The sequence below is a fragment of the Poecilia mexicana genome, unplaced genomic scaffold (genome assembly GCF_051168715.1).
Source record: "Poecilia mexicana isolate PSO_F unplaced genomic scaffold, ASM5116871v1 scaffold_13, whole genome shotgun sequence".
In the NCBI taxonomy this organism is placed as follows: domain Eukaryota; kingdom Metazoa; phylum Chordata; class Actinopteri; order Cyprinodontiformes; family Poeciliidae; genus Poecilia; species Poecilia mexicana.
In genome coordinates this window covers 7,069,926-7,096,391 of record NW_028263382.1, presented here as the reverse complement: position 1 = coordinate 7,096,391, position 26,466 = coordinate 7,069,926, and the positions used below count along the sequence as shown (strand labels likewise).

The following is a 26,466-nucleotide window of genomic DNA, read 5'->3' as shown; positions in this document are numbered from 1 at the left end:
CGGTGTATCATGGGATACGGATCAGGTAAGCTCCTCCGATTCATCAGGTTGAACATTACGGAGCGAATACAGGAAGTAAACAGACAGGAATTTCAAAGTAAAAGTACGTTGCGTCGTTTTAACGTTTTACTTTAAACATAATGAAGCTATGTGCTATTTTTTTTAGATAAAAATGTTAACTTGCCTGTAAAGAATTACTGCAGCAAATGGAGCTAATGCAGATGGACACATTTTGTTTTCCAGTAAATAATATAAATAGACCCTGAGTCGTTTCAATCTGAATTTGGACACCACTGTCCTAAACAATTTCCTGTCATTTGAGGGCGAATTTTTGGTTCTTGCTCTCTTAGGTTTTATATATTTGATCTTGATTACTTTTATTTATTTGTTGTGAAGCTGCTTTGTTTCGTAAGAGTCTGGATTACTTTCAAAGCTTGTGTAAAGTGTGCCTTCTGCGCTCCTTGGACTTTTATTTTGAAGTTCTGAAGCGGAAGTGTCGTTGCTTCCAGCGCCAGCTTGATGCTGTTTAACAACAGGAGCTGACAGCCGAAGAAGCGACAGGTGAATGATTTACAACATCCAAATTTCACCTGTACAGCACTTCGTTATATTAATGAAACCAAAACCGATCCTGTTCGACTGTTTCCGGCTTTGAGCTTCCAACTAAAATTAACATTTTGTTACCTAAAGAGTTGCCAAAAGGAGTAACCCGCTACGGAGGAGCCTTGTTTAGCAGGTATGCTATAAATAACTTTCATCGCCGAGCGTTTGTTTATATGTGTAAATGTGCTTATTTTTTTATATTTGTGTTAATTATAGAGCATTTTTATCTGGCAGCAGCCGCTTTGTAGCGGCAAACAGAGGTTCTGTTTTCGCTGAAATCCGACACATTTAATTAATAAAACAGCAAACACGTCTAATGGCGTGACGCAGGTTTAATTATTTTGGCTTATTAGCAAAAAGGCTCATAAATTCCCTTTTTTCCCGATGTATGTGCGCTGAGGCCTGTTGCGCCGCCCACTGTAAACAGACAGGAGTTTTTGGGTCCTCCCATCCCTGCAGGTTCCGCTGTTTAGCAACCACCATCTATGTTTACCGCGAGTAATCTGCAGTCACGGTCTGCTCATCCCGTCTAGACGATTGGTTCAGGGATAATAAGGACATGTTCATACCCTCCATCTTTATCTGTAGCACTGCATGTTTTCAATGTTTCTCTACAGCTGGTTAAAATACTTCATACTTAAATATTTCTACATAATATTGTTGAGTGAACATTGTAATTCAGGAGTACTGAAGCAGAAAAATATCTTAAACATGCATTATTATACTGACTGTTATGGAAGAGAACAGGAGAACCTCACCGAAAAACATTCTTACTTTAATCTGAGAACAATGGTTTTAATCTGCTAAAGAAAAGTCATCTAACTAAAATAAAAATTCAAAATTTAATCTAAGAATTATGGAAAAAGACAGAATTTTGACTTTAATCTATAAATTCTGGCTTCAATTTGAGAATTCAGAAATAAAAACAAAATTCTGACTAAAAAGTTTGACTTGAATCAGAATTTTGGAAAAGATAATTCTCACTTTAATCTAAAACACCTGCTTTTAATCTGAGAATTATGGAATAAAAAGAGAATTATGACTTGAATCTATTAATTCTGGTGAAAAGTGAGAATTCTGACTTTATTCTGATTTTAATCTGATAATCTGCAAAGAAAAGTCACTTGACTAATGTAAGAATTAAATTTCTTATCTGAATTCTGTTTTATGCAAGAATTAAGATTTTAATTTTAGGAATTCTCAATTAAACCTGAAAATTAAATCTTCTTCCAAAGATTCTTGATTACCGACTTGGCAGAACGCTGTTGCCGATGTTTGCAGTAATATATACTAATGGTTTGCAGTTTCTGGTTTTCTTTGGTTTGGCTTGACTTGAATACTGTCATAATGAATTTTACTATAAAAAGTAATGTTTACACATTTGTTATTCAAAAGAATATATCAAAAGATAATCATCTCTTTTAGAAAACCTTCCCAGCTTTGACTTTCACTCAGTTGCTTTAAATGCACCTGCTGGATGCAACCTTCACACAGAGTCCATGCAAAATGCTAAACTTCTCATTTACTTACAGGAGTTGCAGCATATAATGGCTCAAACATCTGAAATCCAACACTTGTGAGAGTCACATTCTGTTGACTTTCTAACATCAAAGACATTAATGTGAACAAATGAGGAATAAAACACAATATGATCGTCTGCAGCGTTACGTTTGGCTGGGGAGTGGAAACAGGAAGAACCGGGTTAATGAACAAAACTTTCTCCAGTTCTGGACAGCAGAGCCACAATCAGTGAAAAAACAAAGAAAAAAACTATTTCAACTAATGACAAGGGAAACGATTGCTGGCACCTTTAGTTTCAATCTTTGTGGAAATTCAGTGTAAATGTTGCAGCAAAAAGATTGAAAACTTGTTTAAAAAAAATGCATTTTCTGTTAAAATTGTATTTAAAAATAGTAACTGGTTCCTTTTACTTTCTAGCCAAAGTTATTAAGAGCCGTTATGGAAGTCCAGTGGTGACTCGTGTCACCCAGTAAAAGTCAAATGAAGATTTCATGTCTTGTTTTCACCAGTCGTCGGTTTTTTATATTTTTATTTGACTGTTATTGAGTTGTTCCCTCTTTGTTCCCTCCGGTTTGTTTCCATCAAACCTACAACTTCCTTTATTCTCCACCTGTGGATGAGTCAAAGTCTCCTGCTGAAAACCTCAGATAATCTAGTAATCTAACAATTCGCATGTTTTTGCTCAAATTAGCAACTGCAGTTTAAGAATGGTGCAAATTTAATCCAAGAGTAAAGGTGATGATGGATATATTATTAATTAGAGTCAAATATTACTGAGAAATTAAAATATTTTAACAATGAAAAGATACACAAAGTATTTGTCTTCTGTTTGTTTTAGTTTAATAATAAACAGGAACTCGGATTTCCTTAGACTTTTACTCAGAAACACCAAATCTGCTTTTAATGATATTTTTATTACTAAATGAAACAAGTATCCTTTTGTTGCTGAGAATAAATAGTATTATTATTAATATCCTTTTATCTAATAAGGGAATAACAAGACTCTAGTGTTCAAGAGAAGCAGATTTGTCGTCTGTTGCTGTTTGTGCGTCAGATTTACCGGTGTACCAGAAACATGCAAACATAAAGGTTCTGGCTCTGGACTTTTGCATGTAAAAGAGGAAAATGTGATTTATTGATTTAAAATCCATGTAATTAAATAATTGAAATTAACTAAAGTCCCAAGGCTAATGAGAATATAATTAAAGACTCGGTTATATGGTTTTTGGTCATTTTAAGTCGGTTTCTACTATCACCAGCTTTTTCTGAGAATTTGCATTAATTGCCTTTTATATCAAACCCTTTTGGGTTTTTTTTTTTTTTGCTACTTTTTAAATTATTTTTTCCACTTAATACAGAATTTTTCAGATTCCTCTTTGTCCAAATTGGTGATATATTGACCTGCAATGTGTTGATTTTTAGTCTGATTCATAGTTTTTTCTCAGGTTTGTCAGGTAGCTTACATAAACAAATCTCATAGAGAAATTAACAGGTTGTTAATAATAGATGATTAATAATATATCCTATACCTAAAACTATGCTTTTATTTTATTTAGGTCTGTTTTTATAAGAATATAATGGAAATTCATTGAGATTTAAGGTTTTTATTTATTAAGATAAATTTGAAATCAGTTAAAACAAATCTTAATTTTTAAAATTATATTTTTTTCTCTTCATTAAAAGCTTTTAAATAATTTGTCCAAACTCATTCAGAGAAACATTTATATATTTTTATTAATCAAGGTAGAAGAGGAAGCTGTTTGTGTTATTTTTGTTCAGCATAAAGCAGAAGTTGTGTTTAGTTTCTGTCAGCTGTGAACCAGGTTATTGTTGTTATTGTCTGCAGCTCAATGTAATTCAATATTTCCTCCTATTTTTCAATAGCAGCAATTCCTCTTTGTTCCCCTTTTCGCTGTTTCAACCGTCTTTCTGCTGTTCTCAGGTCAGTCGCAGGTTGAGCAGCATCATCGAAGCAGGAAGCATGCTGTCGGGGGAGGAGATCCTGTGCAGCACGCAGCAGGTGATCGCAGGGCTGGAAGCTCTGAAAGGGGAGAACCGCAGTTTGCTGGACGACCTGCAGGAGGTGATGGAGAGCCACCCGGCGTCTCACGGCGGCGGCGGCGTGGAGCAGGAGAAGAGCAGCATCATCCGACAGTCGCTGGAGAGGATCGAGCTGGGGCTGAGCGAGGCGCAAGTACGTCAAACCTGCGACACACGATGCTGCTTCAGAAGTTACTTTAAAATTACTATCTTAGCCCCGCCCCAATTTTGGAAAAATTCCCCTAAAGTGGGCGGAGCCAAAATACACTGAACTTTTTAGACTCCTCTAATTACTTTTTTTCTAAACAGTGACTAGTGACAAATCTTTCAATTTTTTCAGGTGTAATAGCCATGTTCAGCCTAAAGAGGGCACACTGTGGTTTTAGACGTTATTTTAAACTGTAACTAGGAAAACCCCGCCTCAAATTTAGAAACATTTCCTCTTCAGTTGGCGGGGCCTCAAGTGGATTAAGTGGGGGGAAAGCAATGTTGGCAGCTTAACGAATTTGTTGCTCTTTTTAGTGACATTTCCGACCCCTCTAGCGACTATTGTTTTATTTTTACAAAATATGACTATCTAGAAAATAAATCCAGAGACTTTTTTCTGAGATATCAAAGACTTTTATGGCAACATGTGAAAGTTCCCCATCACTCTGCAGCTCTATGTCCAGAGCGAGCAGCCAGTGCCTTTATACCCGACATAGTGTGTAACGCTAAGCAAGCGGTACTGATGTAACCAATAGGAAAATTCAACTGCAGTAGCTGCTGTCCAACCCAAAGAGGGCAGCACTGAGACAGTTTTTTTTTTTTTTTTGGCAAAATGTTGCAGAATTAAATAAAAGTACACAGAAATGGTAACATTTGCACAGAAACATAAAGATAGGCCCTTTAGCGTCCTTTTATAAAGTTTATCAGCAAAAAAAAAAGTTTATTTTGCCTTAGTTACCCTTTAAAAAAGACATAAAAGTGCAAATGAAACTGATATTTCTAGTTCAGGAGCTTTTATTTCATTATTCTTAGACTTTTGATATTTATTATGAATATTTTAGCGACTTTGTCACTACATATAGTGACTTTTTAGACCTTCGATCTAGAGACTGCACGCTGCTGCTCTAGAAGTTATTCTAAACTGTAAATAGAATGGCTTCGCCCCCAAATTTGTAAAAGTTCCCCTAAAGTGGGCGGAGCCACAAACCACTGAGGGGCGTGGCCAAGTGGGTTAAGTGGGAGGAAATCACTGTTGGCAGGTTAACAAACTTCCTTTCTATTTAGTGACTTTTAGACTCCTCTACGACTTTTTTCCCCAAAATGTGACCAGTGACAAATAAACTTTTGCAATGTTTTCCTGATTGATTGCTGTTATCGTTGATTCTGTTTCAAATTGGTTTTGATGAACCATGGGAAGTCCTTTCTCAGTTCCATACCTGTGAAATGTGCTACAAAAATAACAGTCATTAGACTTTTCAGACTAAGATTATAAAGCTTTATTCATCTAGAGTTCCTAGTTAATAAATAGTTAATTTTAATACTCCGTGCAGGTGATGATGGCTCTGTCGTCTCATCTTGGCTCACTGGAGGCAGAGAAGCAAAAGTTACGAGCTCAGGTAAGACGTGTGGCTGTCTGTGAATGAAATCATAGATTTTTAAAGTTCTGTAGCTTAAAGTACCAAATCTTTTGCTTGGATTTTGACTAAAATCAGACCTTAGGCTTTGATCAGACAGCAGGCGAATGTGATCCATATCCGACTTTGTCACGGCAGTCTGAACGGCCCGATTCCAAACTTTTCACCCCCCCAAAAAAGGATTTGTTCCACTTCTGTACGGATATAAGTTATCGTATGTGATAATTGTCAAAGCCTTTGCAGCAGAGATGTAAATTTTTCAGTGTCTAGCGATTTGATTCCAGCTTTTAGAGTTAAATTTGACTCAAGCTTTTTTTAATTCAGAAACCAATTTTTCTATTCAAATGGTCTGAGGTTTTGTTTAAATCCTGTGACTGAAGAGGAAAAACTGTGTAAACAAATAAAACATTTATTAAAAACAATTCTATAAGGTTCCATAATGTATCAATCGGTTGATGTCTAAACAAAAATATTTAAACTACCAGAATTAGGTTAGCTTAGCTGCCTTGCTTTTTCTTAAATAAAAAAATATCAATTAATCCTCACACATCCAGCGGCTGAGTGAATCCGTGATGCGATATGCAAATAGGAGCAGCAGCGACATACAACTGAAATGCTTTTTAAAATCTATTTTTGAGCATTTTGGATCAACTATGAATTCCCAGGATTAGGAATTGCGATTCTTTAAAGAATCGATTTTTTTTCTGCACCCCTGCTCTTCAGTCAGAACGCTCATGTCGCATTTTGACCAACCTTTACGTCATTGACGAGACATGACTCATAATTCTGCACCAGAAGACGCCGCATTCGGTAAATCTGGACGTCAACAATGGAAGAAATGTATAATTAGAAACTGACTGAGTCTGAGTCAGTGAACGCATCACAGCTGAGCTCCGACTCCACATCCAGATTTCTCCACAGAAGTTAGTCAAATTTTCTTTTGCCTGATTTTATTATTTTTCATTACTTATATGAATTATTGTCATTTTTGTAGTTAAAGTACCAACATTTCCACTTTTACATTTGGTCCATCTGATGATGTAATTTTTAAATGATTGATAATTATTCAGTACTTGAGTCGACTTTTTACCAAACACTTTTTTACTCTTGAGTAAAATGTTTGGTACTGTACCCACCTCTGGTCCACCGTCAGGTGCGCCGCCTCGTTCAGGAGAACCAGTGGCTGAGGGACGAACTCGCTGGCGCTCAGCAGCGGCTGCAGGACAAGGAGCAGGAGGTCGTGACCCTGGAGGAGCAGAACAAACACCTGCAGTTCATGTCCTCCATACGCAAATACGACCAGGACGAGCCGCCTCTGGTGAGAACCTGCAGACTCCTCACCGATCCGACTGTTCAGGGAACCAAACATTTACATTTAAACCACTGAAAGAAGAGAAACAGTTTCCCTGACTAAGCAGCTGCATTCACATTTTGGACAAACGCCACTGATGCTGATGTCAGGGCCCATATATTGATACTAGAGGTGTGCCTATCGATCGGCCACCGATCATAATTGGCCGATTTCCGTGAAAAAGTTTTTCAAAAAGTGATCGCCGATCACCTGTATCTCATTTGCAGTCTGCGTGTGCAGCTGGTCTCCTCTTTCCTTCACACTGCACAAACACACAGCAGCAAATCCTAAGCGATGTGGAACTCTTGGTGCTGATTCACAGCAGCATTTGTGAGTCCAGTTTTTAAACATGCCATCGGTTTTTCTTGTGTTTAAATGTTTTGTGTTATCCTTGTGTTAGCTGGTCCCACTGAGCGATCCCCGTCTGTTCAGGCTCTGTGTGCTGCAGCTCAGGCCTCGACTGTCCGTCAGGTGGCTGGACTGAGGAGCAGAAAACACAGAATCATCATCACAACATTCAGAACAATTACAAACACTCACTGCTGATGTAAACTGAGTTTCTGTCAAGTACCAATGAGCAGTCAGTATCTTACTGGTAGAGGACAGCGGCCATATTGATCTCAGTTTGGATAATCAGGGAGAAATGCTTGCATAAGAGTCAAAGGTAGAGGTGAGCCAATCGATCGGCCACCGATCGTAATCGGCTGATTTCCGTGAAAAAGTGATGGCCGATCACCGTCTCTTGTGGCCAATCAGCAAAACCGATCACATTTATCTCACTTCGCCTGCCTGCGTGTGCAGCTGATCTCCTCTTTCCTTCACACGGCTCGAGCGCGCAGCAGCAAGTCCTAAGCCATGTGGTGAGGCACTTCAACGCTCTGAGACTGAATGGGGGATGTTTGCATGTTGTGGCGGAAAATTACCTCGCTCGTCAAAATGCACCAACACGACGAATCTAATGTGACATTTAAAAAACAAACACTTGACAGAGTTTGGCTACATCGAGGCTCAATGCAGGAAAACAATGACATCTGGAGCAGCCAGTGAAGCAGCGCACAGCTACAAACACCCAGAAAGCTAAACAAAATAACCTGAAAAATTATTTAAGTCTTCGAGCTGCGATGTCAGACGCTGGTTCTGCTCTCCTGTTGAACCGCTGCTACGCTACAGGTAGTAATATTTCACAGACGGAGCTTCGCTTCACCTGGTAGTGACTCTCACACCGAACCTCTGCTTAAAGCTGCAGCATCTAACCTAAAAAAGAAAAGATTTTACATATGTATTAAAACTTTCGCTGTCCTAACATGAGACGGATAATCTCTGAACAAATAATCGATCTCCTCCTCCTGTGTTCTGCAGAATTACTCTGTTCAGTCAGAACCAGCCACTCAGAACCAGCATTAATCAGCTAGTCATTAAGAAACAACCAATCAGAACGCATTATTCAGCTAGCCAATAAGAAACAACCAATCAGAACCAGCATTAATCAGCTAGCCAATAAGAAACAACCAATCAGAACCAGCATTAATCAGCTAGCCAATAAGAAACAACCAATCAGAACCAGCATTAATCAGCTAGCCAATAAGAAACAACCAATCAGAACGCATTATTCAGCTAGTCATTAAGAAACAGCCAATCAGAACCAGCATTATTCAGCTAGCCATTAAGAAACAGCCAATCAGAACCAGCATTAATCAGCTAGTCATTAAGAAACAGCCACTCAGAACCAGCATTAATCAGCTAGTCATTAAGAAACAGCCAATCAGAACCAGCATTAATCAGCTAGTCATTAAGAAACAGCCACTCAGAACCAGCATTAATCAGCTAGTCATTAAGAAACAGCCAATCAGAACCAGCATTAATCAGCTAGTCATTAAGAAACAGCCAATCAGAACCAGCATTATTCAGCTAGCCATTAAGAAACAACCAATCAGAACGCATTATTCAGCTAGCCATGCTGTCAGGAAGGATTGTTTATTTTTGATACAACCTGCGTTTGACTTTGAGTGAATGTTTCCTTTTTTACTTGACGTTATTCGATGTGGCAGATTTATTTGACTCGTATAATTTATGGAACTGAGAGTCTTACTGTTAAATATTATTTTACTGATTGCAGGTTTTTCAGTCGTCCTTTTGACTTAATAGCTGCTGTTCTGTGCCTGCAAGTTTTTAGCATGTTTTATTCCTAAATTAGGTGAATTTATTGCCAGATAATTTTTTTTATTTTGTCAGATCACATAGTAGCATTTATAGTAGCGGTATCGGAATCGGCAGCAAAAACCTGATCGAAGCATCTCTAATTGATACATGAAACCCAACAAGGGAGAGGGTGTACTTTCTTTTTTCAGTGTCTGCTGGAGCCATTTTAAATGTTTGTGCTGCTTTTTATTTCAGGATGAGAAAGAAACTTCCTCCAACAAGGAGTCTCTGGATGATCTGTTTCCTGCTGAAGACGAGGAACCGTCCCAGAGTAAGACGTTACGATGTCAGATTACGCTGACTGTCAGGTTCTGATTCTGGAGAAATGGCTGGGCTGCAGAAAGTCTGTTTTCCAAAACTTAGAAGGCAACTAAAATACATTTGTGTTGATCAGTAAAGAAGAAAACCTGTTATGTTAGTCTTGCTGCCATAAAATGTTAAAAACCTAAAGAAGGGTCCTGGGGCGGCGCAGGGGCGGGGCACAACCCTCGTATTGAGGCCTTAGTCCTCGTGGTGGTAGTCGCAGGTTCGATTCCCAGTGTGGCGACATTCGCCGCATGTCTTCTCCCTTTCTCATTACCCTGTTTGCTGTCGAACTGCTTTCAACTAAAGGCCACTAGACCCAACAAAACTTTAAAAGAAAGAGCTGAATAGGAGGATATTGTTTTAAAGAAAAAAGTATAAAGTTAGTGAGTCACATTACTGATACATCAGATTTATTTCAGATTTGTTTCTGAGTTGTAGATTTGAAGCTGATTTCTTAATAATTGAACTTATTACAAGTCATTTTTTCTACATTGTGAAATAATCTGCCAGTGGGATTATTAATTTAAAACAAGCTCCTATATCTTCCTGTAAACTTGCTTGTGAGTTAATTTTATATTATTTCAAGTTTTCTTAGATATTTGGTCTAGAAACTATACAAAAATACTTGGTAAGATTTTGTGTTTTTGTAGTGTATGCGCAGTACAATGGCTGCTGGAAAGTCACGTGTTTTGTTGTTGATTTACCATCCAGAAATCACTTGCTTGCTGCGTTCTTGGTTTTGCAGGGGGCTCCACTTCTGCTTTTCAAAGATGTACAGTTGTATAATTGAGTATCTGTTTGCAGCCATTTTCACGTGTAAATGTTGATTTGGTGGGCGTGGCAGGCAGCAGCTTATCTGGATCTAAAGTGACAGAGATCATTCTGAATTGATCAGACTAAAGTCTAAGAATGATTTTGTGCAAAACATGTAATGAACATGTTATTGATTTATTATTGATTTATCCTAAACTGTTCAAGAGCTCATGTATTTGTTTTGTTCCAGTGTCCCAGCCTCATCACAGCAGCGCAGCGGCGGCGGCCCAGCAGGGCGGCTACGAGATCCCCGCCCGCCTCCGGACGCTCCACAACCTGGTCATCCAGTACGCGTCGCAGGGTCGCTACGAGGTCGCCGTGCCGCTCTGCAAGCAGGTGAGACCGGCGGCTCGCCGTCTGCTCCTGTTTCTGACCAAAACGGGCGCAGAGCTGATGATGTCACCCAACAGGCTCTGGAAGACCTGGAGAAGTCCTCTGGTCACACACACCCAGACGTAGCAACCATGCTCAACATCCTGGCTCTGGTGTACAGGTGAGGCGGCACACACCAGGGTGTTGAAGTATTTTAGTATAGTTTTTATATACTCTACCCACCTCTTGGCCTTCTTAAAGTAAGAGATATTTATCTAATTTGCTTAGAAATGTCAAAAATCCAATAAAAAACTAAGAAAAATGAGTAAAAACAGAAAAATAAGGATATTATGGTTCAGTTTGGATTAAATGAGGTAAAGAAAAATAAAGTTTTGGTGATTTATTAATTCATGTTAGAATTTCACTGTTTTGTTGACTGATTCTTGTTTAAATCGCAGAGATCAGAATAAATATAAAGAGGCAGCGAACCTGCTGAACGATGCGTTGGCGATCAGAGAGAAAACCCTTGGCATGGATCATCCAGCTGTGAGAAATCATCTTTAATCAATCAGGAAATAATTACCACTTTATTTGTTTTTAATTACGACTTTGTACTCTTGTTTTATTGTGACTTTATTCTAGATTTATAACATTATTCTGTATTATTATGACTATAGACTCGTATTATTGCAATTTTTCCAGAATTGCAACTTTTTATTCTAGTTTTATTACATAATTCTCATTGTTACGAGTTTTTTCTCTGTAATGTTCTGATTTTATTCTCGTATTATAAGGACTTTAATTATAAAGTTTTCTTGTGTGTTTCTGCAGGTGGCAGCTACACTCAACAACCTGGCTGTGCTTTATGGTAAAAGAGGAAAATACAAAGAAGCGGAGCCGCTTTGTAAACGAGCTCTGGAGATCCGAGAGAAAGTAAGACGAGGAGACTTCCCAATTATCACCATTTGCTATAAACCTAAACTGCTTTTACTAAACACATTTTGTCTACAGACACAAGACCTACATAATAAACACTGAACAAAAATCCAGTGTAATAAACATCTACCAAATAAAATATGTATTTATGCTTAAATTAGCCACATTTTAACCTCATTGACCAGAATCAGCAGGTCAGGCGACCAGCGATCGGCCAGAAAACTGCATCAGTATTAAGTTAAATATCTGCATTATTTCATCCACTTTATGCAAAATGGCCGTCCTGCTGTTACTGAAACAATCCCGCATCATGATGACACCACCGCCGTGCTCTAGCAGAACCAAACGTGTCGGTTCGTCATTTCTAAACATCTGCAGTTCTCTACATATGGCTCCAGGTTCCTTTCCAAACTTGAGTAGAGCCAAAATGTTAACAATCAGCCTGGTGTTTCCAGCTCCACTTATTAAAGGGGCGGTGTCACATAAAATCTGCTTCACGTCCTGTTAGGATGTAAAGCTGGTCCGACCTTTCGGGTCAGATGGAAGTCACGGCTCTGCTCTCTGTGCCTGCGTGGTTCAGGTTCTGGGTACGGAGCATCCCGACGTGGCCAAGCAGCTCAACAACCTGGCGCTGCTGTGCCAGAACCAGGGGAAGTACCAGGAAGTGGAGCAGTACTACGAACGCGCTCTGCACATCTACCAGAGCAAACTGGGGCCGGACGACGCCAACGTGGCCAAAACCAAGAACAACCTGGTGAGACCAGACAGAAACCCGTTTCTAATCCCGGTTTTAATCCCTGCTAATCTGGTGGAAAGAAAACTCAAAAGCAGACTTTTTTTTTTTAACTTGTGTTGCTGCTTTTGTTTCTTCTTTCCAGGCGTCATGTTACCTGAAACAGGGGAAATACAGACAAGCTGAAGCGCTTTACAAAGAGATTCTGACCAGAGCTCATGAAAAGGAGTTTGGATCTGTGGAGGGTAAATAAATGAATAAAAACCTTTAAAATGTATTTTTTCTTTCTTTATTTTTCCTTTTTCTCCTTTTTTTCTGTTTCTTTATTTCTCGACTTATTTTTTTTCTTTTTTTCACCAAGTTGTGCCTCAATGATCCCATTGATCAACTGAAAAGTGAAGCTTCTAGTAGAAAGTTTTTATTGTTGCTGCTGATTTAGACAAAATATCTTCTAGATGATAAAACAGAAAATATTTAGTTTAGACACTAAAACATTTTCCTTTAAGTTTGATAAAATTTCTCTGTCCTACAATAATTGATTCTTTTCTTGGTTTTATTAAAATAAAGCATGTTTCATTTATTACTCTGCAGTTAAAAAGAAAAAATAAATTAATTCAATCAGGAAATTATTTTTGACTTTTGATCTTTTGTCCCAAAGATCAAAACGTTTAGAAATGCCGGCCGAATATCTGGAAAGTGAATCTTTCATTTTCAGTCGTTGTTGCCGTGTCTGTCGTCTAGGAGACGGCCGTCCCCGCTGGTCCAACATGGAGGACGGCGGCGCCGCGCAGGACGGACTGAAGCGCAGCAGCTCCTTCACCAAACTCCGGGAGTCGATACGCCGGAGCAGCGAGAAGCTGGTCCGCAAGCTCAAAGGAGTCGGGATGGAGGAGATGACCCCGAGGAATGCTGGGTAATTTTCCAGAACATGGCTTCAGAAATCCCACTTTAACTTGATCTGAAGCCACAATGAGTGAAAAATCTAAGATGGCTTCTGGAGTTTTGCTTGGTGGCTCATCTTTGGTTTCCTTTGCAGGATGAAGAGGGCGAACTCTCTGAACGTGTTGAACGTTGGAACCAGAGAAAATCTCGACGGCACCCAGGTGATTTTCAAAGACAAAACGTTCAGTTTTTAGCTGCGGTTGGTAGAGAAAAGCTTCACATCCCTACACAGCGCTATGCTAACACATGCTAACGCTACACTGACAGGGTATTTAGTGGAAGCTAATGCTAAAGCTCTAATTTAATTAGTTTTTCATCATTAAACAAGTTTAAAGTTTTTTGTTTTAACAAGTTTTGCATTTCATTATGAAAGTTTTCTAATTTGAACAAGTTTTTTATTTCTTATATGTTTTTCATTTTAATGAGTTTCTCATCATTTCTCAGTGAGTTTTTGATCTTATGCGAGTTTTCAGGTTTTACATGTTGTTGCAACGAGATCCTGAAGCTGTTTCCAAACTCTGGATGTTTAGACCTGATCAGGTTTGTTGCTGCTGATTTCGATTCCGATCACCCATGAGGGCCGATCATTTTTTTATTAGGTATAAATGCTGATCCTGGCAAAATGGAAAAATAATCTGGCAATAAATTCACTTTAAATGCAAAATACTTGCAGGCACAGAACAGCAGCTATTCAGTCAAAAGGACGACTGAAAAACCTGCAATCAGTAAAACAATATTTAACAGTAAGACTCAGTTCCATAAATTATACATGAGTCAAATAAATCTGCCAACATCGAATAACGTCAAGAAAAAAGGAAACATTCATTCACAGTCAAATGCAGGTTGCATCAAAATAAACAATCCTGAGTCATTAAATCGTAACTTCCAGAGAGAGGCTAGCTGATTAATGCTGGTTCTGATTAATGCTGGTTCTGATTAATGCTGGTTCTGACTGAGCGGAGTAATCCTGCAGGGAGGAGGCAGAGGAGATCCATTATTTTCAGAGATTATCTGTCTTATGTTAGGGCATAGTGAAAGTTTTAATACATATGTAAAATATTTTTTATTATTGTTTTAGTTAGATGCTGCAGCTTTAAGCAGACGTTCGGTGTGAGAGTCACTACCAGGTGGAGCAGAAGCGGCGCTCCGTCTGTGAAATATTCCTCCACAGCAGCGGTCCAATAGCGAGAACAGAACCAGCGTCTTACATCGCAGCTCAAAGACTTCAGTTATTTTTCGGATTATTTGCTTAGCTTTCTGACCGTCATGCTCTTCCTGGTGAGTGTTGGAGAAAAATGACCCTCCAGATGTCATTGTTTTCCTGCATTGAGCCTCGATGTAGCCAAACTCTGTCAAGTGTTTGTTTTTTAAATGTCACATTAGATTCGTCGTGTTGGTGCATTTTGACGAGCGAGGTAATTTTCCGCCACAACACGCAAACATCCCCCATTCAGTCTCAGAGCGTTGAAGTGCCTCACCACATGGCTTAGGACTTGCTGCTGCGGCTCGAGCCGTGTGAAGGAAAGAGGAGATCAGCTGCACACGCAGGCAGGCGAAGTGAGATAAATGTGATCGGTTTTGCTGATTGGCCACAAGAGACGGTGATCGGCCATCACTTTTTCACGGAAATCAGCCGATTACGATCGGTGGCCGATCGATTGGCTCACCTCTACCTTTGACTCTTATGCAAGCATTTCTCCCTGATTATCCAAACTGAGATCAATATGGCCGCTGTCCTCAACCAGTAAGATACTGACTGCTCATTGGTACTTGACAGAAACTCAGTTTACATCAGCAGTGAGTGTTTGTAATTGTTCTGAATGTTGTGATGATGATTCTGTGTTTTCTGCTCCTCAGTCCAGCCACCTGACGGACAGTCGAGGCCTGAGCTGCAGCACACAGAGCCTGAACAGACGGGGATCGCTCAGTGGGACCAGCTAACACAAGAATAACACAAAACATTTAAACACAAGAAAAACTGATGGCATGTTTAAAAACTGGACTCACAAATGCTGCTGTGAATCAGCACCAAGAGGATTCCCCACCAGGAGTCTCCAAAAGCTGGTCGCTGCAAAGTGGGGGGTCAAAGGTCGAACTTGACTGTAGGAAAGTTATCCTGACCAGCAACAAGGTTTAAGTCTGTCTGCAACATTTCCTTTTCTTGCTCCTGTTTTCTGAATTATAAGAATCAAGTTTAACAATTTTAAATGCTAAACTTTTAAAACAAAATAATCTATTTATGCTTTTTACAACCAAGGAGAAATATAGAAATCTCAAATAGTTTCAATAGAAATGTTCAGCAAAGAGATGCAAACATTATGTGTTTATAAAGTAGTTTTTTTTAAAATCAAATTTCACATATCTATCAATAAATGATATCTTTAAATTCAACAAAATTATGATCAAACTTTTTTTAAGCGCTGGTCGAAGTAAAGTGAGTTGAAGTTGAACAGTATTTAATTAAAAACATGAAGTTTTCTTTTATCTTCGATTTAGGACCAAAATTGCAACATTTGCTCCACTTCCAGCTGCTGTTACTTTTTCAAACCAATCAAACCCTTTGAGCAGCCTGTTCCCCTCCTGGCCTGTGGGGGCGCTGCACCGAGAGCCACTGAACGAAATAACATAAAAACCTCTGAAGACGCTGAGCCAACTTCCTTCTTCATGAAATGTAAACAGAGATGGAGTATCATCAGATTTTAGAGGTTGGAGGATTTCTCTTGTTTTTGGCTAAAGACCACAAGCCGTTTCTCCTGCTAGCGCTAGGCTAGCGTGTTTGTTTTAGTTGTATTTACCCAGAATGCCCTGCGCTGTAGTCCACCGCTAGGCAAGCAAACCAGAGTTCAATTAAAACAGACCAAACAGGACTGGTGTGAATGTACAACAGTGTATTTGGGCCATTGTAGATATAAAAAAGAGAAGTAAATTTCTGCCAAAAACTCAGAAATTTTGATTTTATCTTGAAGTTTTTATATATAAAAAACAAGGAAATTTCTGAGTTTGAAAAGTCAAAAATTTACTAAGGAAAACCTGAAATTTTGAAATTAATCTCAGAAATTTTCTAGAAAACAACTTGGAAAGTAAAAAAAAAAAAAAAAAAAAAAATCATCTTTGAAGCTGAAATTTCCAAGTTTATTTCTTGAAAAGTTCTGGATTTTTTTAGTGGAAATTTAAATTTTTTTGTCTTTCTTTCTACATCGGCCTTAGTATCCTGCCACATAAACGGACCTCCGTTTAGAACTACATAATGGAGTCAACTGACAACAGAAACCTGACAGATTAGGAGGATTTTTAACAGAAGGATCATTTTTTAAATTAGGTTTTAACACTAAGACGGTTTCTCTTTTGTTGACTCAATTTCTGCTTTTATAGATTAAATTCGACTAAATTCGTCGAGCCTGACTCAGGTCCTGCCCTTTTTACTACACAGAGAAAGTGATTGTCAGAATCTTTCTCTACACAAATAAAACAACTTTACTGCATTTTTATGAACTTTTTGCATGTTTTAGTTGTAAAACACTAAAAACTTTGGACCCAGCTGGTTAATCGTTTCTGGCAGGAATAAACATTTGAAAAAGTTTATAAAATTGTAGCTTTATTTTCTGTTTTAGTGACGTATTTAAAGGTCAGAGGTCAAACATGTTCTTGTTAAAGATGGAAGTGTCTCCATGTTCTGATTGTCAGATTTCTTTTTTATGAATAATGATTGTATATTTGCTGTGGTAATTCATCGCTGTTTGTTTGGGGAGTTATAAGTTAGTTACCATGGAAACCGTATTTAAAAAACACATTTAGGGTTAAAACTGAAGAAGTTTAGTTTAGAGGAATGTCTGTTTTATATCTGCAGCTTTGTAAAGAGTTAAATAGGATTAAAGAGAATTTAAACCACGACTTGAAGCTTTTGTGTATTTTCTGTTTACTTATTTTTAAAAATCAGCTTCAAAAACTTTGCTTTGTGCTGTTGCTTTTCTTCTGCAGAGCGTCCCTGCCCCTCCCCCACCTAATGCTGCAAGTTTTACAATGACGTTTTTCAGGTTGGCTGCTTGGAAATATTTCCACTCAAATGAGTGTTTAGCTTAGTTTTAATGATAAGCTAAGAATTAGTTTGGCTAACAGCAGATTAGTAGAATTGTGGCCACGACTGCTAAAAAAAAGAAAAAGACGAAAAAGTAATTTGAGTCTTGATTTATTCTCAATGCCTTCCAACCAAAAATGTAATGAATGACACCTTCTCCCCTTCACAATAAAAGCATACATTCACATGTGAAATATATACATTGTATCCACCACAACAGAAAAGAATAAAAATCACAATATGATAAACATAAAAATGTGTTAAAAACTGTGAAGGTATAAAATGAAAGTAGACAAAAGGAGCAATTAGTAATACCAGAAAAACTGGTGACTTATTAAAAATGCACCACAGGATCCCGACCCGACTATCAAACGTAACTTTGGTCCAACTGGGCTTGAATTTGGGCTCAGAGCTGCAGAGGTTCAGCTAATATGAATGCATGTTGCTGCAGCAACATAAAGGAGCTGGTAGAGTTTAACATTCTAAATAAAATATGTTTTTAGTTTTATGGGCCTAAAATATCTCAGCTCTTTGAAATAAACAACTTTTTCCTGTTGAAGATCTAAAGTTTAGATTTACCCTAAAAACCTCGTTATGTTGCAATAAACCTGATAATGTTGCTGAAGCTTCAGTCCAGATTAGCATCACTCAGCTCACAGAGGCTGAACATCCAGATTCATGCTTAGATTTCCCTCTGCCTCTATGAAGCCTTTCTGCTCTGATGGTCAAAGACTAAATCTGAAATGAAATGACAGAAAAATGTCTTATGAAAAATAAATCAATTGAAATGTTCCAGATTTATAATCTGAAGATGTTCCAGGAATCCTCCTGGAGGACAAACTGACCACTTCTCCTCCCTCTGCTACTTTCTCCTACTCTCTCCATCCTTCCATCGTCTGCAGTCATGCTGACATTAAGCTCATGTTCTCTCTCTGTTTCTCCTCCTCATAGCAGCTACACCTGGGCTCATTTCTGTTCAGCTGTGACCCCTTCCTGGAGGGAAGCTGAGCTGCTGCTGCCAACAACATCAGGTTCCCTTTCAGTGGATGACACACCTGGATCCACTCCGGCCACAAGCAGAACCAGGACTGAACTAAACACAGGAACAACAGAGACTGGTGAAACCTCTGAATCCCAGTAGGCCCAGTATGAACCCATCTTCACGATGAGCTCCTAGGAAGGAGGCGTCGTCTCTGAAAGCAGCCAAAGACCTGAACTGTGACGTTCAGGAAGCAGCAGATAAAAAAGCTTAAAGTAGGAAGTCTTCAGAGTCTGGAGCCACATCCTGATCACATCAAGAGACGAAGCTTCACTCCACATCAGAGGAAACATGGAGCAAACGGCTCTGATGCTGCTGCTGTGTCTCTGCAGCTCAGGTAGGACTCCACTTTCATCAAACACTGATATTCACTAGAGTTCAAATTAAAAATGATCTGCTGATAAACATGTTAAATGTTACAAACTAAAAAAGTGGAAACAGTTTCTGGTCTCAGATCATAGAGCTGCTGCTACACAGATGGTGATGTTTATATTTTCTACTTGCTGCTGAGGAGCCAATAAAACCAAGAATGGTTGTTTTTTGTGTTTGAATGATGTAAAACACTTTGAACAGCCTTGTTGCTGAAATGAGCTATAAAATAAATCTGATTGGCTGATTGATGAGGAGAAGCAGCAGAAACTCTGCACCAGCGCTGAATCTGTGCAGTAAACAGGTGGAGCCTCATAAAATGGCTCCTTCTGCATGAAATCTTCCTCTTGACTCCACAGGTTCTCTCTGAGGTTCTGGTCAGGCCCGTTTGCTGGCCAACCAAGCCCAGTAGCACCACGGTCATTGGACCAGCTTCTGGTACCGCCGGTTGTGTTCGTGAAAACGTCTGAGCTCCGTCTGACGTGGGAGCGTCTCAGGCAGGATGTCGAACTGCCTGCTGCAGATTAGAATCAATCAACCAATCGATCAAGTTTATTTGTGAAGCACATTTCAGCACCAAGGCGGTTCAAAGTGCTTCAGTAAACCAGTAAACGGTACATTCAGTCAAAGTGCCGTCGTCACACATCAAAATGTTGTTCAGTGTTTCATTTATTTTGTTTCAAAGCAAATCTGACCAGCCGGGTTTTAGTCCAGATTTAAAGGAACTCAGTGTTTCGGTTGTTTTGCAGTTAATTGTTGAAACAGCTTTTCAGTCATTTTGCTGATGAATGACAGGTTGGAGATCGGCCTGTAATTCTGCAGGAATGATTTGTTCAGATGGTTGTTTTTATATCAGTGGTTTGAAAACTGCTGGGGGAAAACGCCTGATGAGAGCCATGAGTTACTATTTGAATCAGACCAGATGAAATGACAGGCAGGACTTTCTGAAGAAAAGCTGTGGGTGTGATATCAAGACAGGAGCTGAATTTGGTTCTAATTTATTCAAAGTTTTTATAGTTGAATATTTGAAATTGTGTCATTTTTTCTGCCTTTGTTATGTTCAGGTGCAGCATTGATACTGGATTTAATGTGGATGTGCAGATTAATCCTCTAAGTTTCTAATTTCCTCTGAAGAAATGTGCAGGCCGTGTTTGATTGCAGGTCAGCTGGTTTGTGAGCCTGTCAACTGTGGCAAATAAAACTCAATCATTCTTCATGTTTCTGTTTGCGGTTTCTGCAAAGAGCGTTTCCCTTGAATGCTTTAGTTCAGTCTTTATAGATTTCATGATAAACGTGAAGTTGAGTTTTACTCCATTTACGGTCGGTTCTACCACAGAGTCGTCTTGCAGATCCGACTGTTGGCACATATGTTGTTCCTACAGACACAACCTTCACTTTAGTGGGAGCAATTAAATCAATGATATCTGAGATGTTAGGGTGGAAGTTATCTAGCAGCTCATCTGCAGGTGGCAGCATGAAGGCGAAGTGGGGAAATATAACTGATTAAAGTTTCTGCTGTGTTTCAGTAGAACAACATTTTATGACTGAAGCTGTTTGGCTTAATGAGTCGACGGTTGTTGTGGTTTCAAAGACATCAGTGAAATAATCAGACAGGGAGACATCAGTTACAGAGACGATGGAAATATTCACACCTTACTGATGACCAGAACCAGAACCAGAACCATAATGTGACCTTGTTTGTGTGTTGCTGGGTTAACAAGCTGAATTAAACCAAAACCATCAAGAATATCAGCTTTTAATCTCCTCTGTCTTCAGGCTCGTCAGCAAGGATGTTAAAATCTCCCACAATTATCTAACAGTCATGATCAAAGCATATAACGGATAAAACCCATTAAAGTCAATAAAGATGTTTTCCACTCATGATGGGATTCTGTATAGAGTTAGCATCAGAGCTCATTTATGGCCTTTTAGCTCAATTCCCAGATATTTAAGAGTTAAAATGACCTAAATCAACCTTCTGACAGTTTTTATGAATCCTGATATATTGTAGCAACCCCTCCTCAGATTTCATGTTTTCTATTGTCACTTAAAAATCACCGATTCAATTAGTTCAGATGAGTCATTATTGAAACCATGTTTCTGCCAGGAACAGAACACCAACATTCTGCTCAGTGATGAAGTCAGTAGCTAATAGTTCAGCAGAACCAGTTCAGTGACTTGGTGGCAGAGAGTTCATGAAGTGAAGCTTTGATTTTAGACGGCTGCGTTCACTATTTCTGTTTCTGGTAGATTGTTTTAGTGATCGGCCCAAATGGGTCCAGTTCTACTGCTGGGGGTCCGACTCATTCTGGAGGAAGACAGATGGAACCCGATCTCAGGCCGCTGAGGCACATGATGATGTTCGGTCTGCTCTCAGAACCAGAACCAGAGCCAGAATTAGAACCAGAACCAGAACCAGAACCAGAGCCAGAACCTGGATCAGAACCAGAACCAGAGCCAGAATCAGAACCAGAATCAGAACCAGAATCAGAACCAGAACCAGAGCCAGAACCAGAACCAGAATCAGAACCAGAATCAGAACCAGAACCGGAACCAGAACCAGAACCGGAATCAGAACCAGACCAGAACCAGAACCAGAACCTGGATCAGAACCTGGATCAGAATCAGAACCAGAACCAGAGCCAGAACTTGGATCAGAACCAGAACCAGAACCGGAATAAGAACCTGGATCAGAACCAGAACCAGAACCGGAACCTGGATCACAACCAGAACCAGAACTAGAACCAGAACCGGAATAAGAACCAGAGCCAGAACCAGAACTGGAACCAGAACCAGAGCCAGAATCAGAACCAGAACCGGAACCAGAACCAGAATCAGAACCAGAATCAGAACCAGAACCAGAATAAAAACCAGAATAAGAACCAGAATCAGAATCAGAACCAGCACCAGAATCAACTGGATTTGACAACTTTTACACAAAAACAATGAATTTGACTTTGGTTGGTCTCAGTAAAGACATAAATATAAATGGATAGAAAAGGTGAATAATAAAAACATTTCAGGTTTTACTACAGAGCATAAATAACATTTAGGTCTGGGCTTTAACTAGGCCATTCCAGCATAAAGATGGTGTGATCAGAACCATCCCTGGTAGCTCTGCCTCTAAGAGAAGATCACATAAACACCATCAACAGGATCCTGTCAGCACATCCTACATCAATCTGTCTCTGCTTGTTGTAACCCAACATGTAAATGTTTCTTCCAGCTCTGTCTGATGAAGTCAGACTGGCAGCAGGAAGGAGTCGCTGTGGTGGCCGATTGGAGAAGAAGGGTCTGGGAGACTGGAAACCAGTGAAATATTGGCACTGGAACTGGACCCTTACATCAGCAGCTGTGGCTTGCAGACAGCTGGACTGTGGATCTGTGGTGTCGATACAAAGAGATCAGAGCAACAATCTACTTATCGTCTGTTCAGGTGATTTCATATCCTGGCCATTTCCTTCCTGTTCTGATTCCAAATGCATTTTAAAAAGATTCTCACTTCCAGCTCAGTCTGGGCTTCTTCCCCTTCACCTGGATTCCCTCTGGTAGATTTTCTACTGGACCAATCAGTGAACAGAAGGAGAAGTTTGAACGATGGCCTTGATTTCCTGTGTTATTTTAGAATCACAGTCTGTCTGTAGTTTCAGCAATGGCAGCAGAGGAAGTTCAGTCCATGTTGGCAACACGTCCAAATACTGAATTAACATGAACAGCCGCCTCATTCGGCTCTTCTCTGTTTTGTGGTGGACAAATTATTGCAGGTAAAATCTGCTGGTTATATTGTCTTCATTCTAAATGCTGGTGAACTCTCACCAAGTGAAGCTGTCTGGGTTAAATGCACAAGGTTGGGAGATGTTTTCCTGCAGCTGCATGAGAACCAGACCGTCTCTCCCTCAGCCTTGGTATAAAACTCATGTTGTCTCTGCTGGGAGAGTTTTCAATCAGAAATGTTTCACTATTGATCGTCTTATATGCTCTCTGTGTTGTGCACAATATGCGAATTGATGGGTATTTTTCCTTTTTAATCTACATAAAAGAACCACAGACAACGTATATGAATTTTATGACAAAGCTTTTGCAAAAGGAGAAATCTCCGATAGCAGCTTCTCCAAGCCGTTCACAGAGTGTTCTGATCTGCTTCAGCGTGAGCCCCTGTTTTATTGTCAAAGAAAACAGTCAAGGGGGCAGTCAAGAAAAACAACAGGTTGTAAAACTTCTAACCCAAACAGCTAGCAACCCGATTCCAGGTGTGATATCTGATCTATGGTCTGAGCCTGGTTCAAATCTCGGTCAAGCTGTTAACAAGACAAAATACGACTACAGACAGGCAGTTAGGAGGTATTCTGGTTGATAAGAATTAAGGTCTGAGAAACACAGAGTTAACTTGTTTCACATGAAGATGAACAGACATTCCTGACCTCCAGGTCAGTTCATACACACATAAGGAAGAGAACACTTTAAACAGAAAATTACAACGATCTATAGACTGAATGTGAACTAAAGTAATAACAAAATGATAATACCGAAAATTCTCTAACACGAATGAACCTGATGGAGTGACTTCATCTAACAGTGCTTGGTAATGGATTATTTCCATATCATGTTTGCAGCCCAGGAAACTTCCAGTAAACTTCTTAGTGTGGATCTGATGCATTGGATGTCATGGACAAACGTTAGAAACTGGGTAAAATTTAAAATGAATCCCAGATACAGTCGGTTTCACTCCACCTTTGATGCTCTGAACTTTTCTCGTTTGGTTTTCTTGACCTTTATTTTTATCAAACCCAGAGATGTTTCCATGTGTGTTTAGAAAAATAAAGTTCTGAAGGATTTTAAACCTTTTTTCTTTCTGCATCCTCAGACTCAGTCAGGCTGGTTCAAGGGACCAACCGGTGCTCAGGCAGACTGGAGGTGAAGACCAACCAGTCGTGGTCCTCAGTGTGTGAAAAAGATTTTGACCTGCAGGATGCAGAGGTGGTCTGCAGGGAGATTGGCTGTGGGTCTCCTTCAGTCCTCCAGGGGGCGCTCTATGGAGAAGCAGAGGCTCCAGTGGGGAGCAGAGAGTTCCTGTGTGAAGGCAGTGAGTCTGCTCTGCTGACCTGCAGCAGCAGGAAGAGTTCAGTTAGAAACAGCTGCTCACCTGGTCAAGCTGTTGGACTCACCTGTTCAGGTAGAGGAGGATCTGCAGACCTGCTGCTGTTCACTGCTTCACTTCCTGCATTAATGAACTCTCTGTCTCTGCTCACATCAAGTCCCAATCAGGTTGGTGGGAGAGACCAGCCGATGTGCTGGGAGACTGGAGATGAAACATAAAGAAGACTGGAGACCAGTGGAAGTTTGGGGTGGTTCCTGGGACAAGAACTCAGCTGCTGCAGTTTGTGCTGAACTGGACTGTGGTTCTGTTGTTTCAGCAAGAGATTCAGAGGAAGCTTCAGAGAGACCAGTTTGGGGGATCAGTTCTGACTGTTTGCAGTCAGGATCTGCATTAAGGAACTGTTTACCTGGAGATGGAACCAGTGGTCAGAGCTTTAAGTTGATCTGCTCAGGTAACTCTGAACTCTCATATTTCTGTGTTTTAAAATGTTTCTTCATCAGGTTCCAGATGTCTGCAGAGAAACCGTCACCTTTAACTAAGAACCTGAAACCTTGAGGAGAGGGAAACTAAAAATGGTTTAGATATTACTAACAGACTAAAGATGTGTCATAAAGGTGCTAGTAACCCTGTATAAACATGCTAGTAACCATGGCAACCAGTCTGATGAGCTCCTGTCTCGTTCTCATGCATGCCATCTTGTTTTCCACCTGGGATTAGATCCAGTTGTCTCTGTGTTTCCTCTGCGTTCCCAGGTCTGCTGGTTGAGCCGCTCATCTTCCTCTCTTCCTCCACTGACGGGGTCTCCACAGCCAGAAAGCAGGGGTCTGAGCTCCTCATTGGCTCAGATTTCAGCATCATGTGCTCCATCAGACCTCAGTATGAAGGCGGCTCCTTCCAGCTCATCTTCAGCTCCTCTAACTACACTCTGAACCACACCCTGCCAGCTGTTAATCACTCCGCCCTCTTCCTGTTCGCCGCTGCTGGCCACGCCCACCAAGGAACCTACCGCTGCGTTTACCACGTCTACGTTTTCTCCCATAACTTCTCCTCTATGAGCCAGCCTCTCAACCTCACTGTCTCAGGTAAACTCATGGAGTCCATCAGGAGAAGTTCTGCTTCAGGTGAACCAGCAGCTGTCTGCCTCAATCATGAGGTCAGAGAGGAGGATTGATGATGTCAATGTTCATGATCAGATCTGCAGGCAGCAGGAAAACAAGGGTCTATATGATTATTGTAAATTTCTAGTTTGACTCGTCTGATGAAAGCTGATCCTGAATCTGTTTCGTTGGGTTTCAGCCTCTCTCACTGCTTTGATCATCAGACTGGTTGTCGTCCTGCTGGGTTTGCTGGGATCAGTCCTGGTCCTCTACTTTAAGGTACTGCATGTATCATGCATGATGTGTTCAGTTGGGGAAGTTCTTGCATTGAAGCTGAACCATCCTCTGTTTCCAGGCCAGGAGGAACCAGAAGTCTGGACCAGAAAACAGCCATCATGATGAAGGATCCAGAGCTGAAGGCAGCTTAGAGGAGGAGACTGCAGTCTGAAGGAACCAGGAGAAAAGGATCTTCATTTCACATCCACAGGAAGGAGCAGAGACATGTTTCAGACTCCTGGAAATCTATCCGTCTGCGTATCTATGATGAAACGTCTCTGTGCTCCTGCAGCAGGAAGGAAGTTCAACATTCAGAAATTTGTATCTGGACTAAACCTACTCAAGTAAAACTTATAAAAGAAGCAAACATTCAACAAAATGTAACAGAAAACCCACTTCATCAAAATCTGCTCTTCATCAACCTTGCAAGGATAGCATATGATAGGATATTTGGGGTCAAAGGTTAGGTGGCCAATTCCATTCAGGCCCTGAACCCAGTTTGTGTCCTCGTCTCATTTTGGGGTTTTGAATTGTGACAAATGTAACACAGTTGATCCTGGCTTGTAATACTGTGACCTGCCTGTAGGTGGTGTATGTCTTCACTGCCATGATAACCCATCCAGTCAGGGGCGCCGCCAGGAATCTTGGGCCCCCTGACAAAAAATTAGATTGGGTCCCCCGGCGCAGATGCTGTTACATTTTTTTGAGTCTATTTGACCCATAAAAAGCGTCACATTTTTAAAGGCTTCATCTGCCTTGCTTTCTTTGGTTCAATACTGATAATTAGCACAATATTTACTGTTCATGAATTTAACATCCAACAGTCCACATCCAGTATGCAAGGAGGTTGCTTAAATTTTTTCTATTAGTTTTAGATAATGAAATGTCTCCCCATGAGCAACAGTCAAAAGCAACGTGCAAAATACACATGAAGCAATCTAGACTTCTCAAAAATCCTATGTAGTTGCATTTTATTCAAGCTGCAGTACATAATTTTAATAAAAATGTTTTCTCCATATTTGTTAAAGTTGTCACCATGTCGTAGCAGTTTGTTATGAGACAGATAATCTGTGAAAAGATCAATCTCCTTCATCTCCTTCCTGAATTACTGGTTAAAGTAATGCACCGTTCCGA

General features: G+C 40.0%; 2 protein-coding genes across 3 annotated transcripts; both read left to right on the top strand.

The window, feature by feature from the left end:
- The first annotated feature begins 509 nt into the window (after nt 1-509).
- klc3 (kinesin light chain 3) lies at nt 510-17,269 on the top strand. 2 transcript variants are annotated; one of them, XM_088011618.1, is made up of 15 exons: nt 510-736; nt 4,067-4,318; nt 5,703-5,768; nt 6,940-7,104; nt 9,532-9,607; nt 10,646-10,791; nt 10,866-10,948; nt 11,226-11,313; nt 11,599-11,700; nt 12,284-12,457; nt 12,582-12,681; nt 13,178-13,349; nt 13,473-13,539; nt 13,852-13,918; nt 15,236-15,337. In XM_088011618.1, the coding sequence occupies exons 2-14, from the start codon at nt 4,106-4,108 to the stop codon at nt 13,879-13,881; spliced, it is 1,482 nt and encodes a 493-aa protein (XP_087867744.1). In that variant the 5' UTR covers nt 510-736; nt 4,067-4,105; the 3' UTR covers nt 13,882-13,918; nt 15,236-15,337. The 2 variants fall into 2 exon arrangements, with proteins under 2 accessions (XP_087867744.1, XP_014829965.2); XM_014974479.2 differs by lacking the exon at nt 13,852-13,918 and having other exon boundaries at nt 511-736; nt 15,236-17,269.
- A 1,042-nt stretch (nt 17,270-18,311) lies between these two features.
- On the top strand, nt 18,312-25,723 carry LOC106933764 (scavenger receptor cysteine-rich type 1 protein M130-like). Its single transcript, XM_088011619.1, has 7 exons — nt 18,312-18,829; nt 22,088-22,297; nt 23,726-24,034; nt 24,117-24,410; nt 24,712-25,041; nt 25,256-25,335; nt 25,412-25,723. Exons 1-7 carry the CDS (start codon nt 18,784-18,786, stop codon nt 25,502-25,504), a joined length of 1,362 nt encoding a protein of 453 aa, XP_087867745.1. The 5' UTR covers nt 18,312-18,783; the 3' UTR covers nt 25,505-25,723.
- The last annotated feature ends 743 nt before the right edge of the window (nt 25,724-26,466 follow it).

Coding starts and splice junctions, on each gene's coding strand:
- LOC106933764 (XM_088011619.1), top strand. CDS start 18,784: ATGGAGCAAACGGCTCTGATGCTGCTGCTGTGTCTCTGCAGCTCAG. Junction 25,042..25,255: donor TCTCAACCTCACTGTCTCAG/GTAAACTCATGG, acceptor GTTGGGTTTCAG/CCTCTCTCACTGCTTTGATC. Junction 25,336..25,411: donor TCCTGGTCCTCTACTTTAAG/GTACTGCATGTA, acceptor CTCTGTTTCCAG/GCCAGGAGGAACCAGAAGTC.
- klc3 (XM_014974479.2), top strand. CDS start 4,106: ATGCTGTCGGGGGAGGAGATCCTGTGCAGCACGCAGCAGGTGATCGCA. Junction 4,319..5,702: donor TGGGGCTGAGCGAGGCGCAA/GTACGTCAAACC, acceptor TACTCCGTGCAG/GTGATGATGGCTCTGTCGTC. Junction 10,792..10,865: donor CCGTGCCGCTCTGCAAGCAG/GTGAGACCGGCG, acceptor GTCACCCAACAG/GCTCTGGAAGACCTGGAGAA.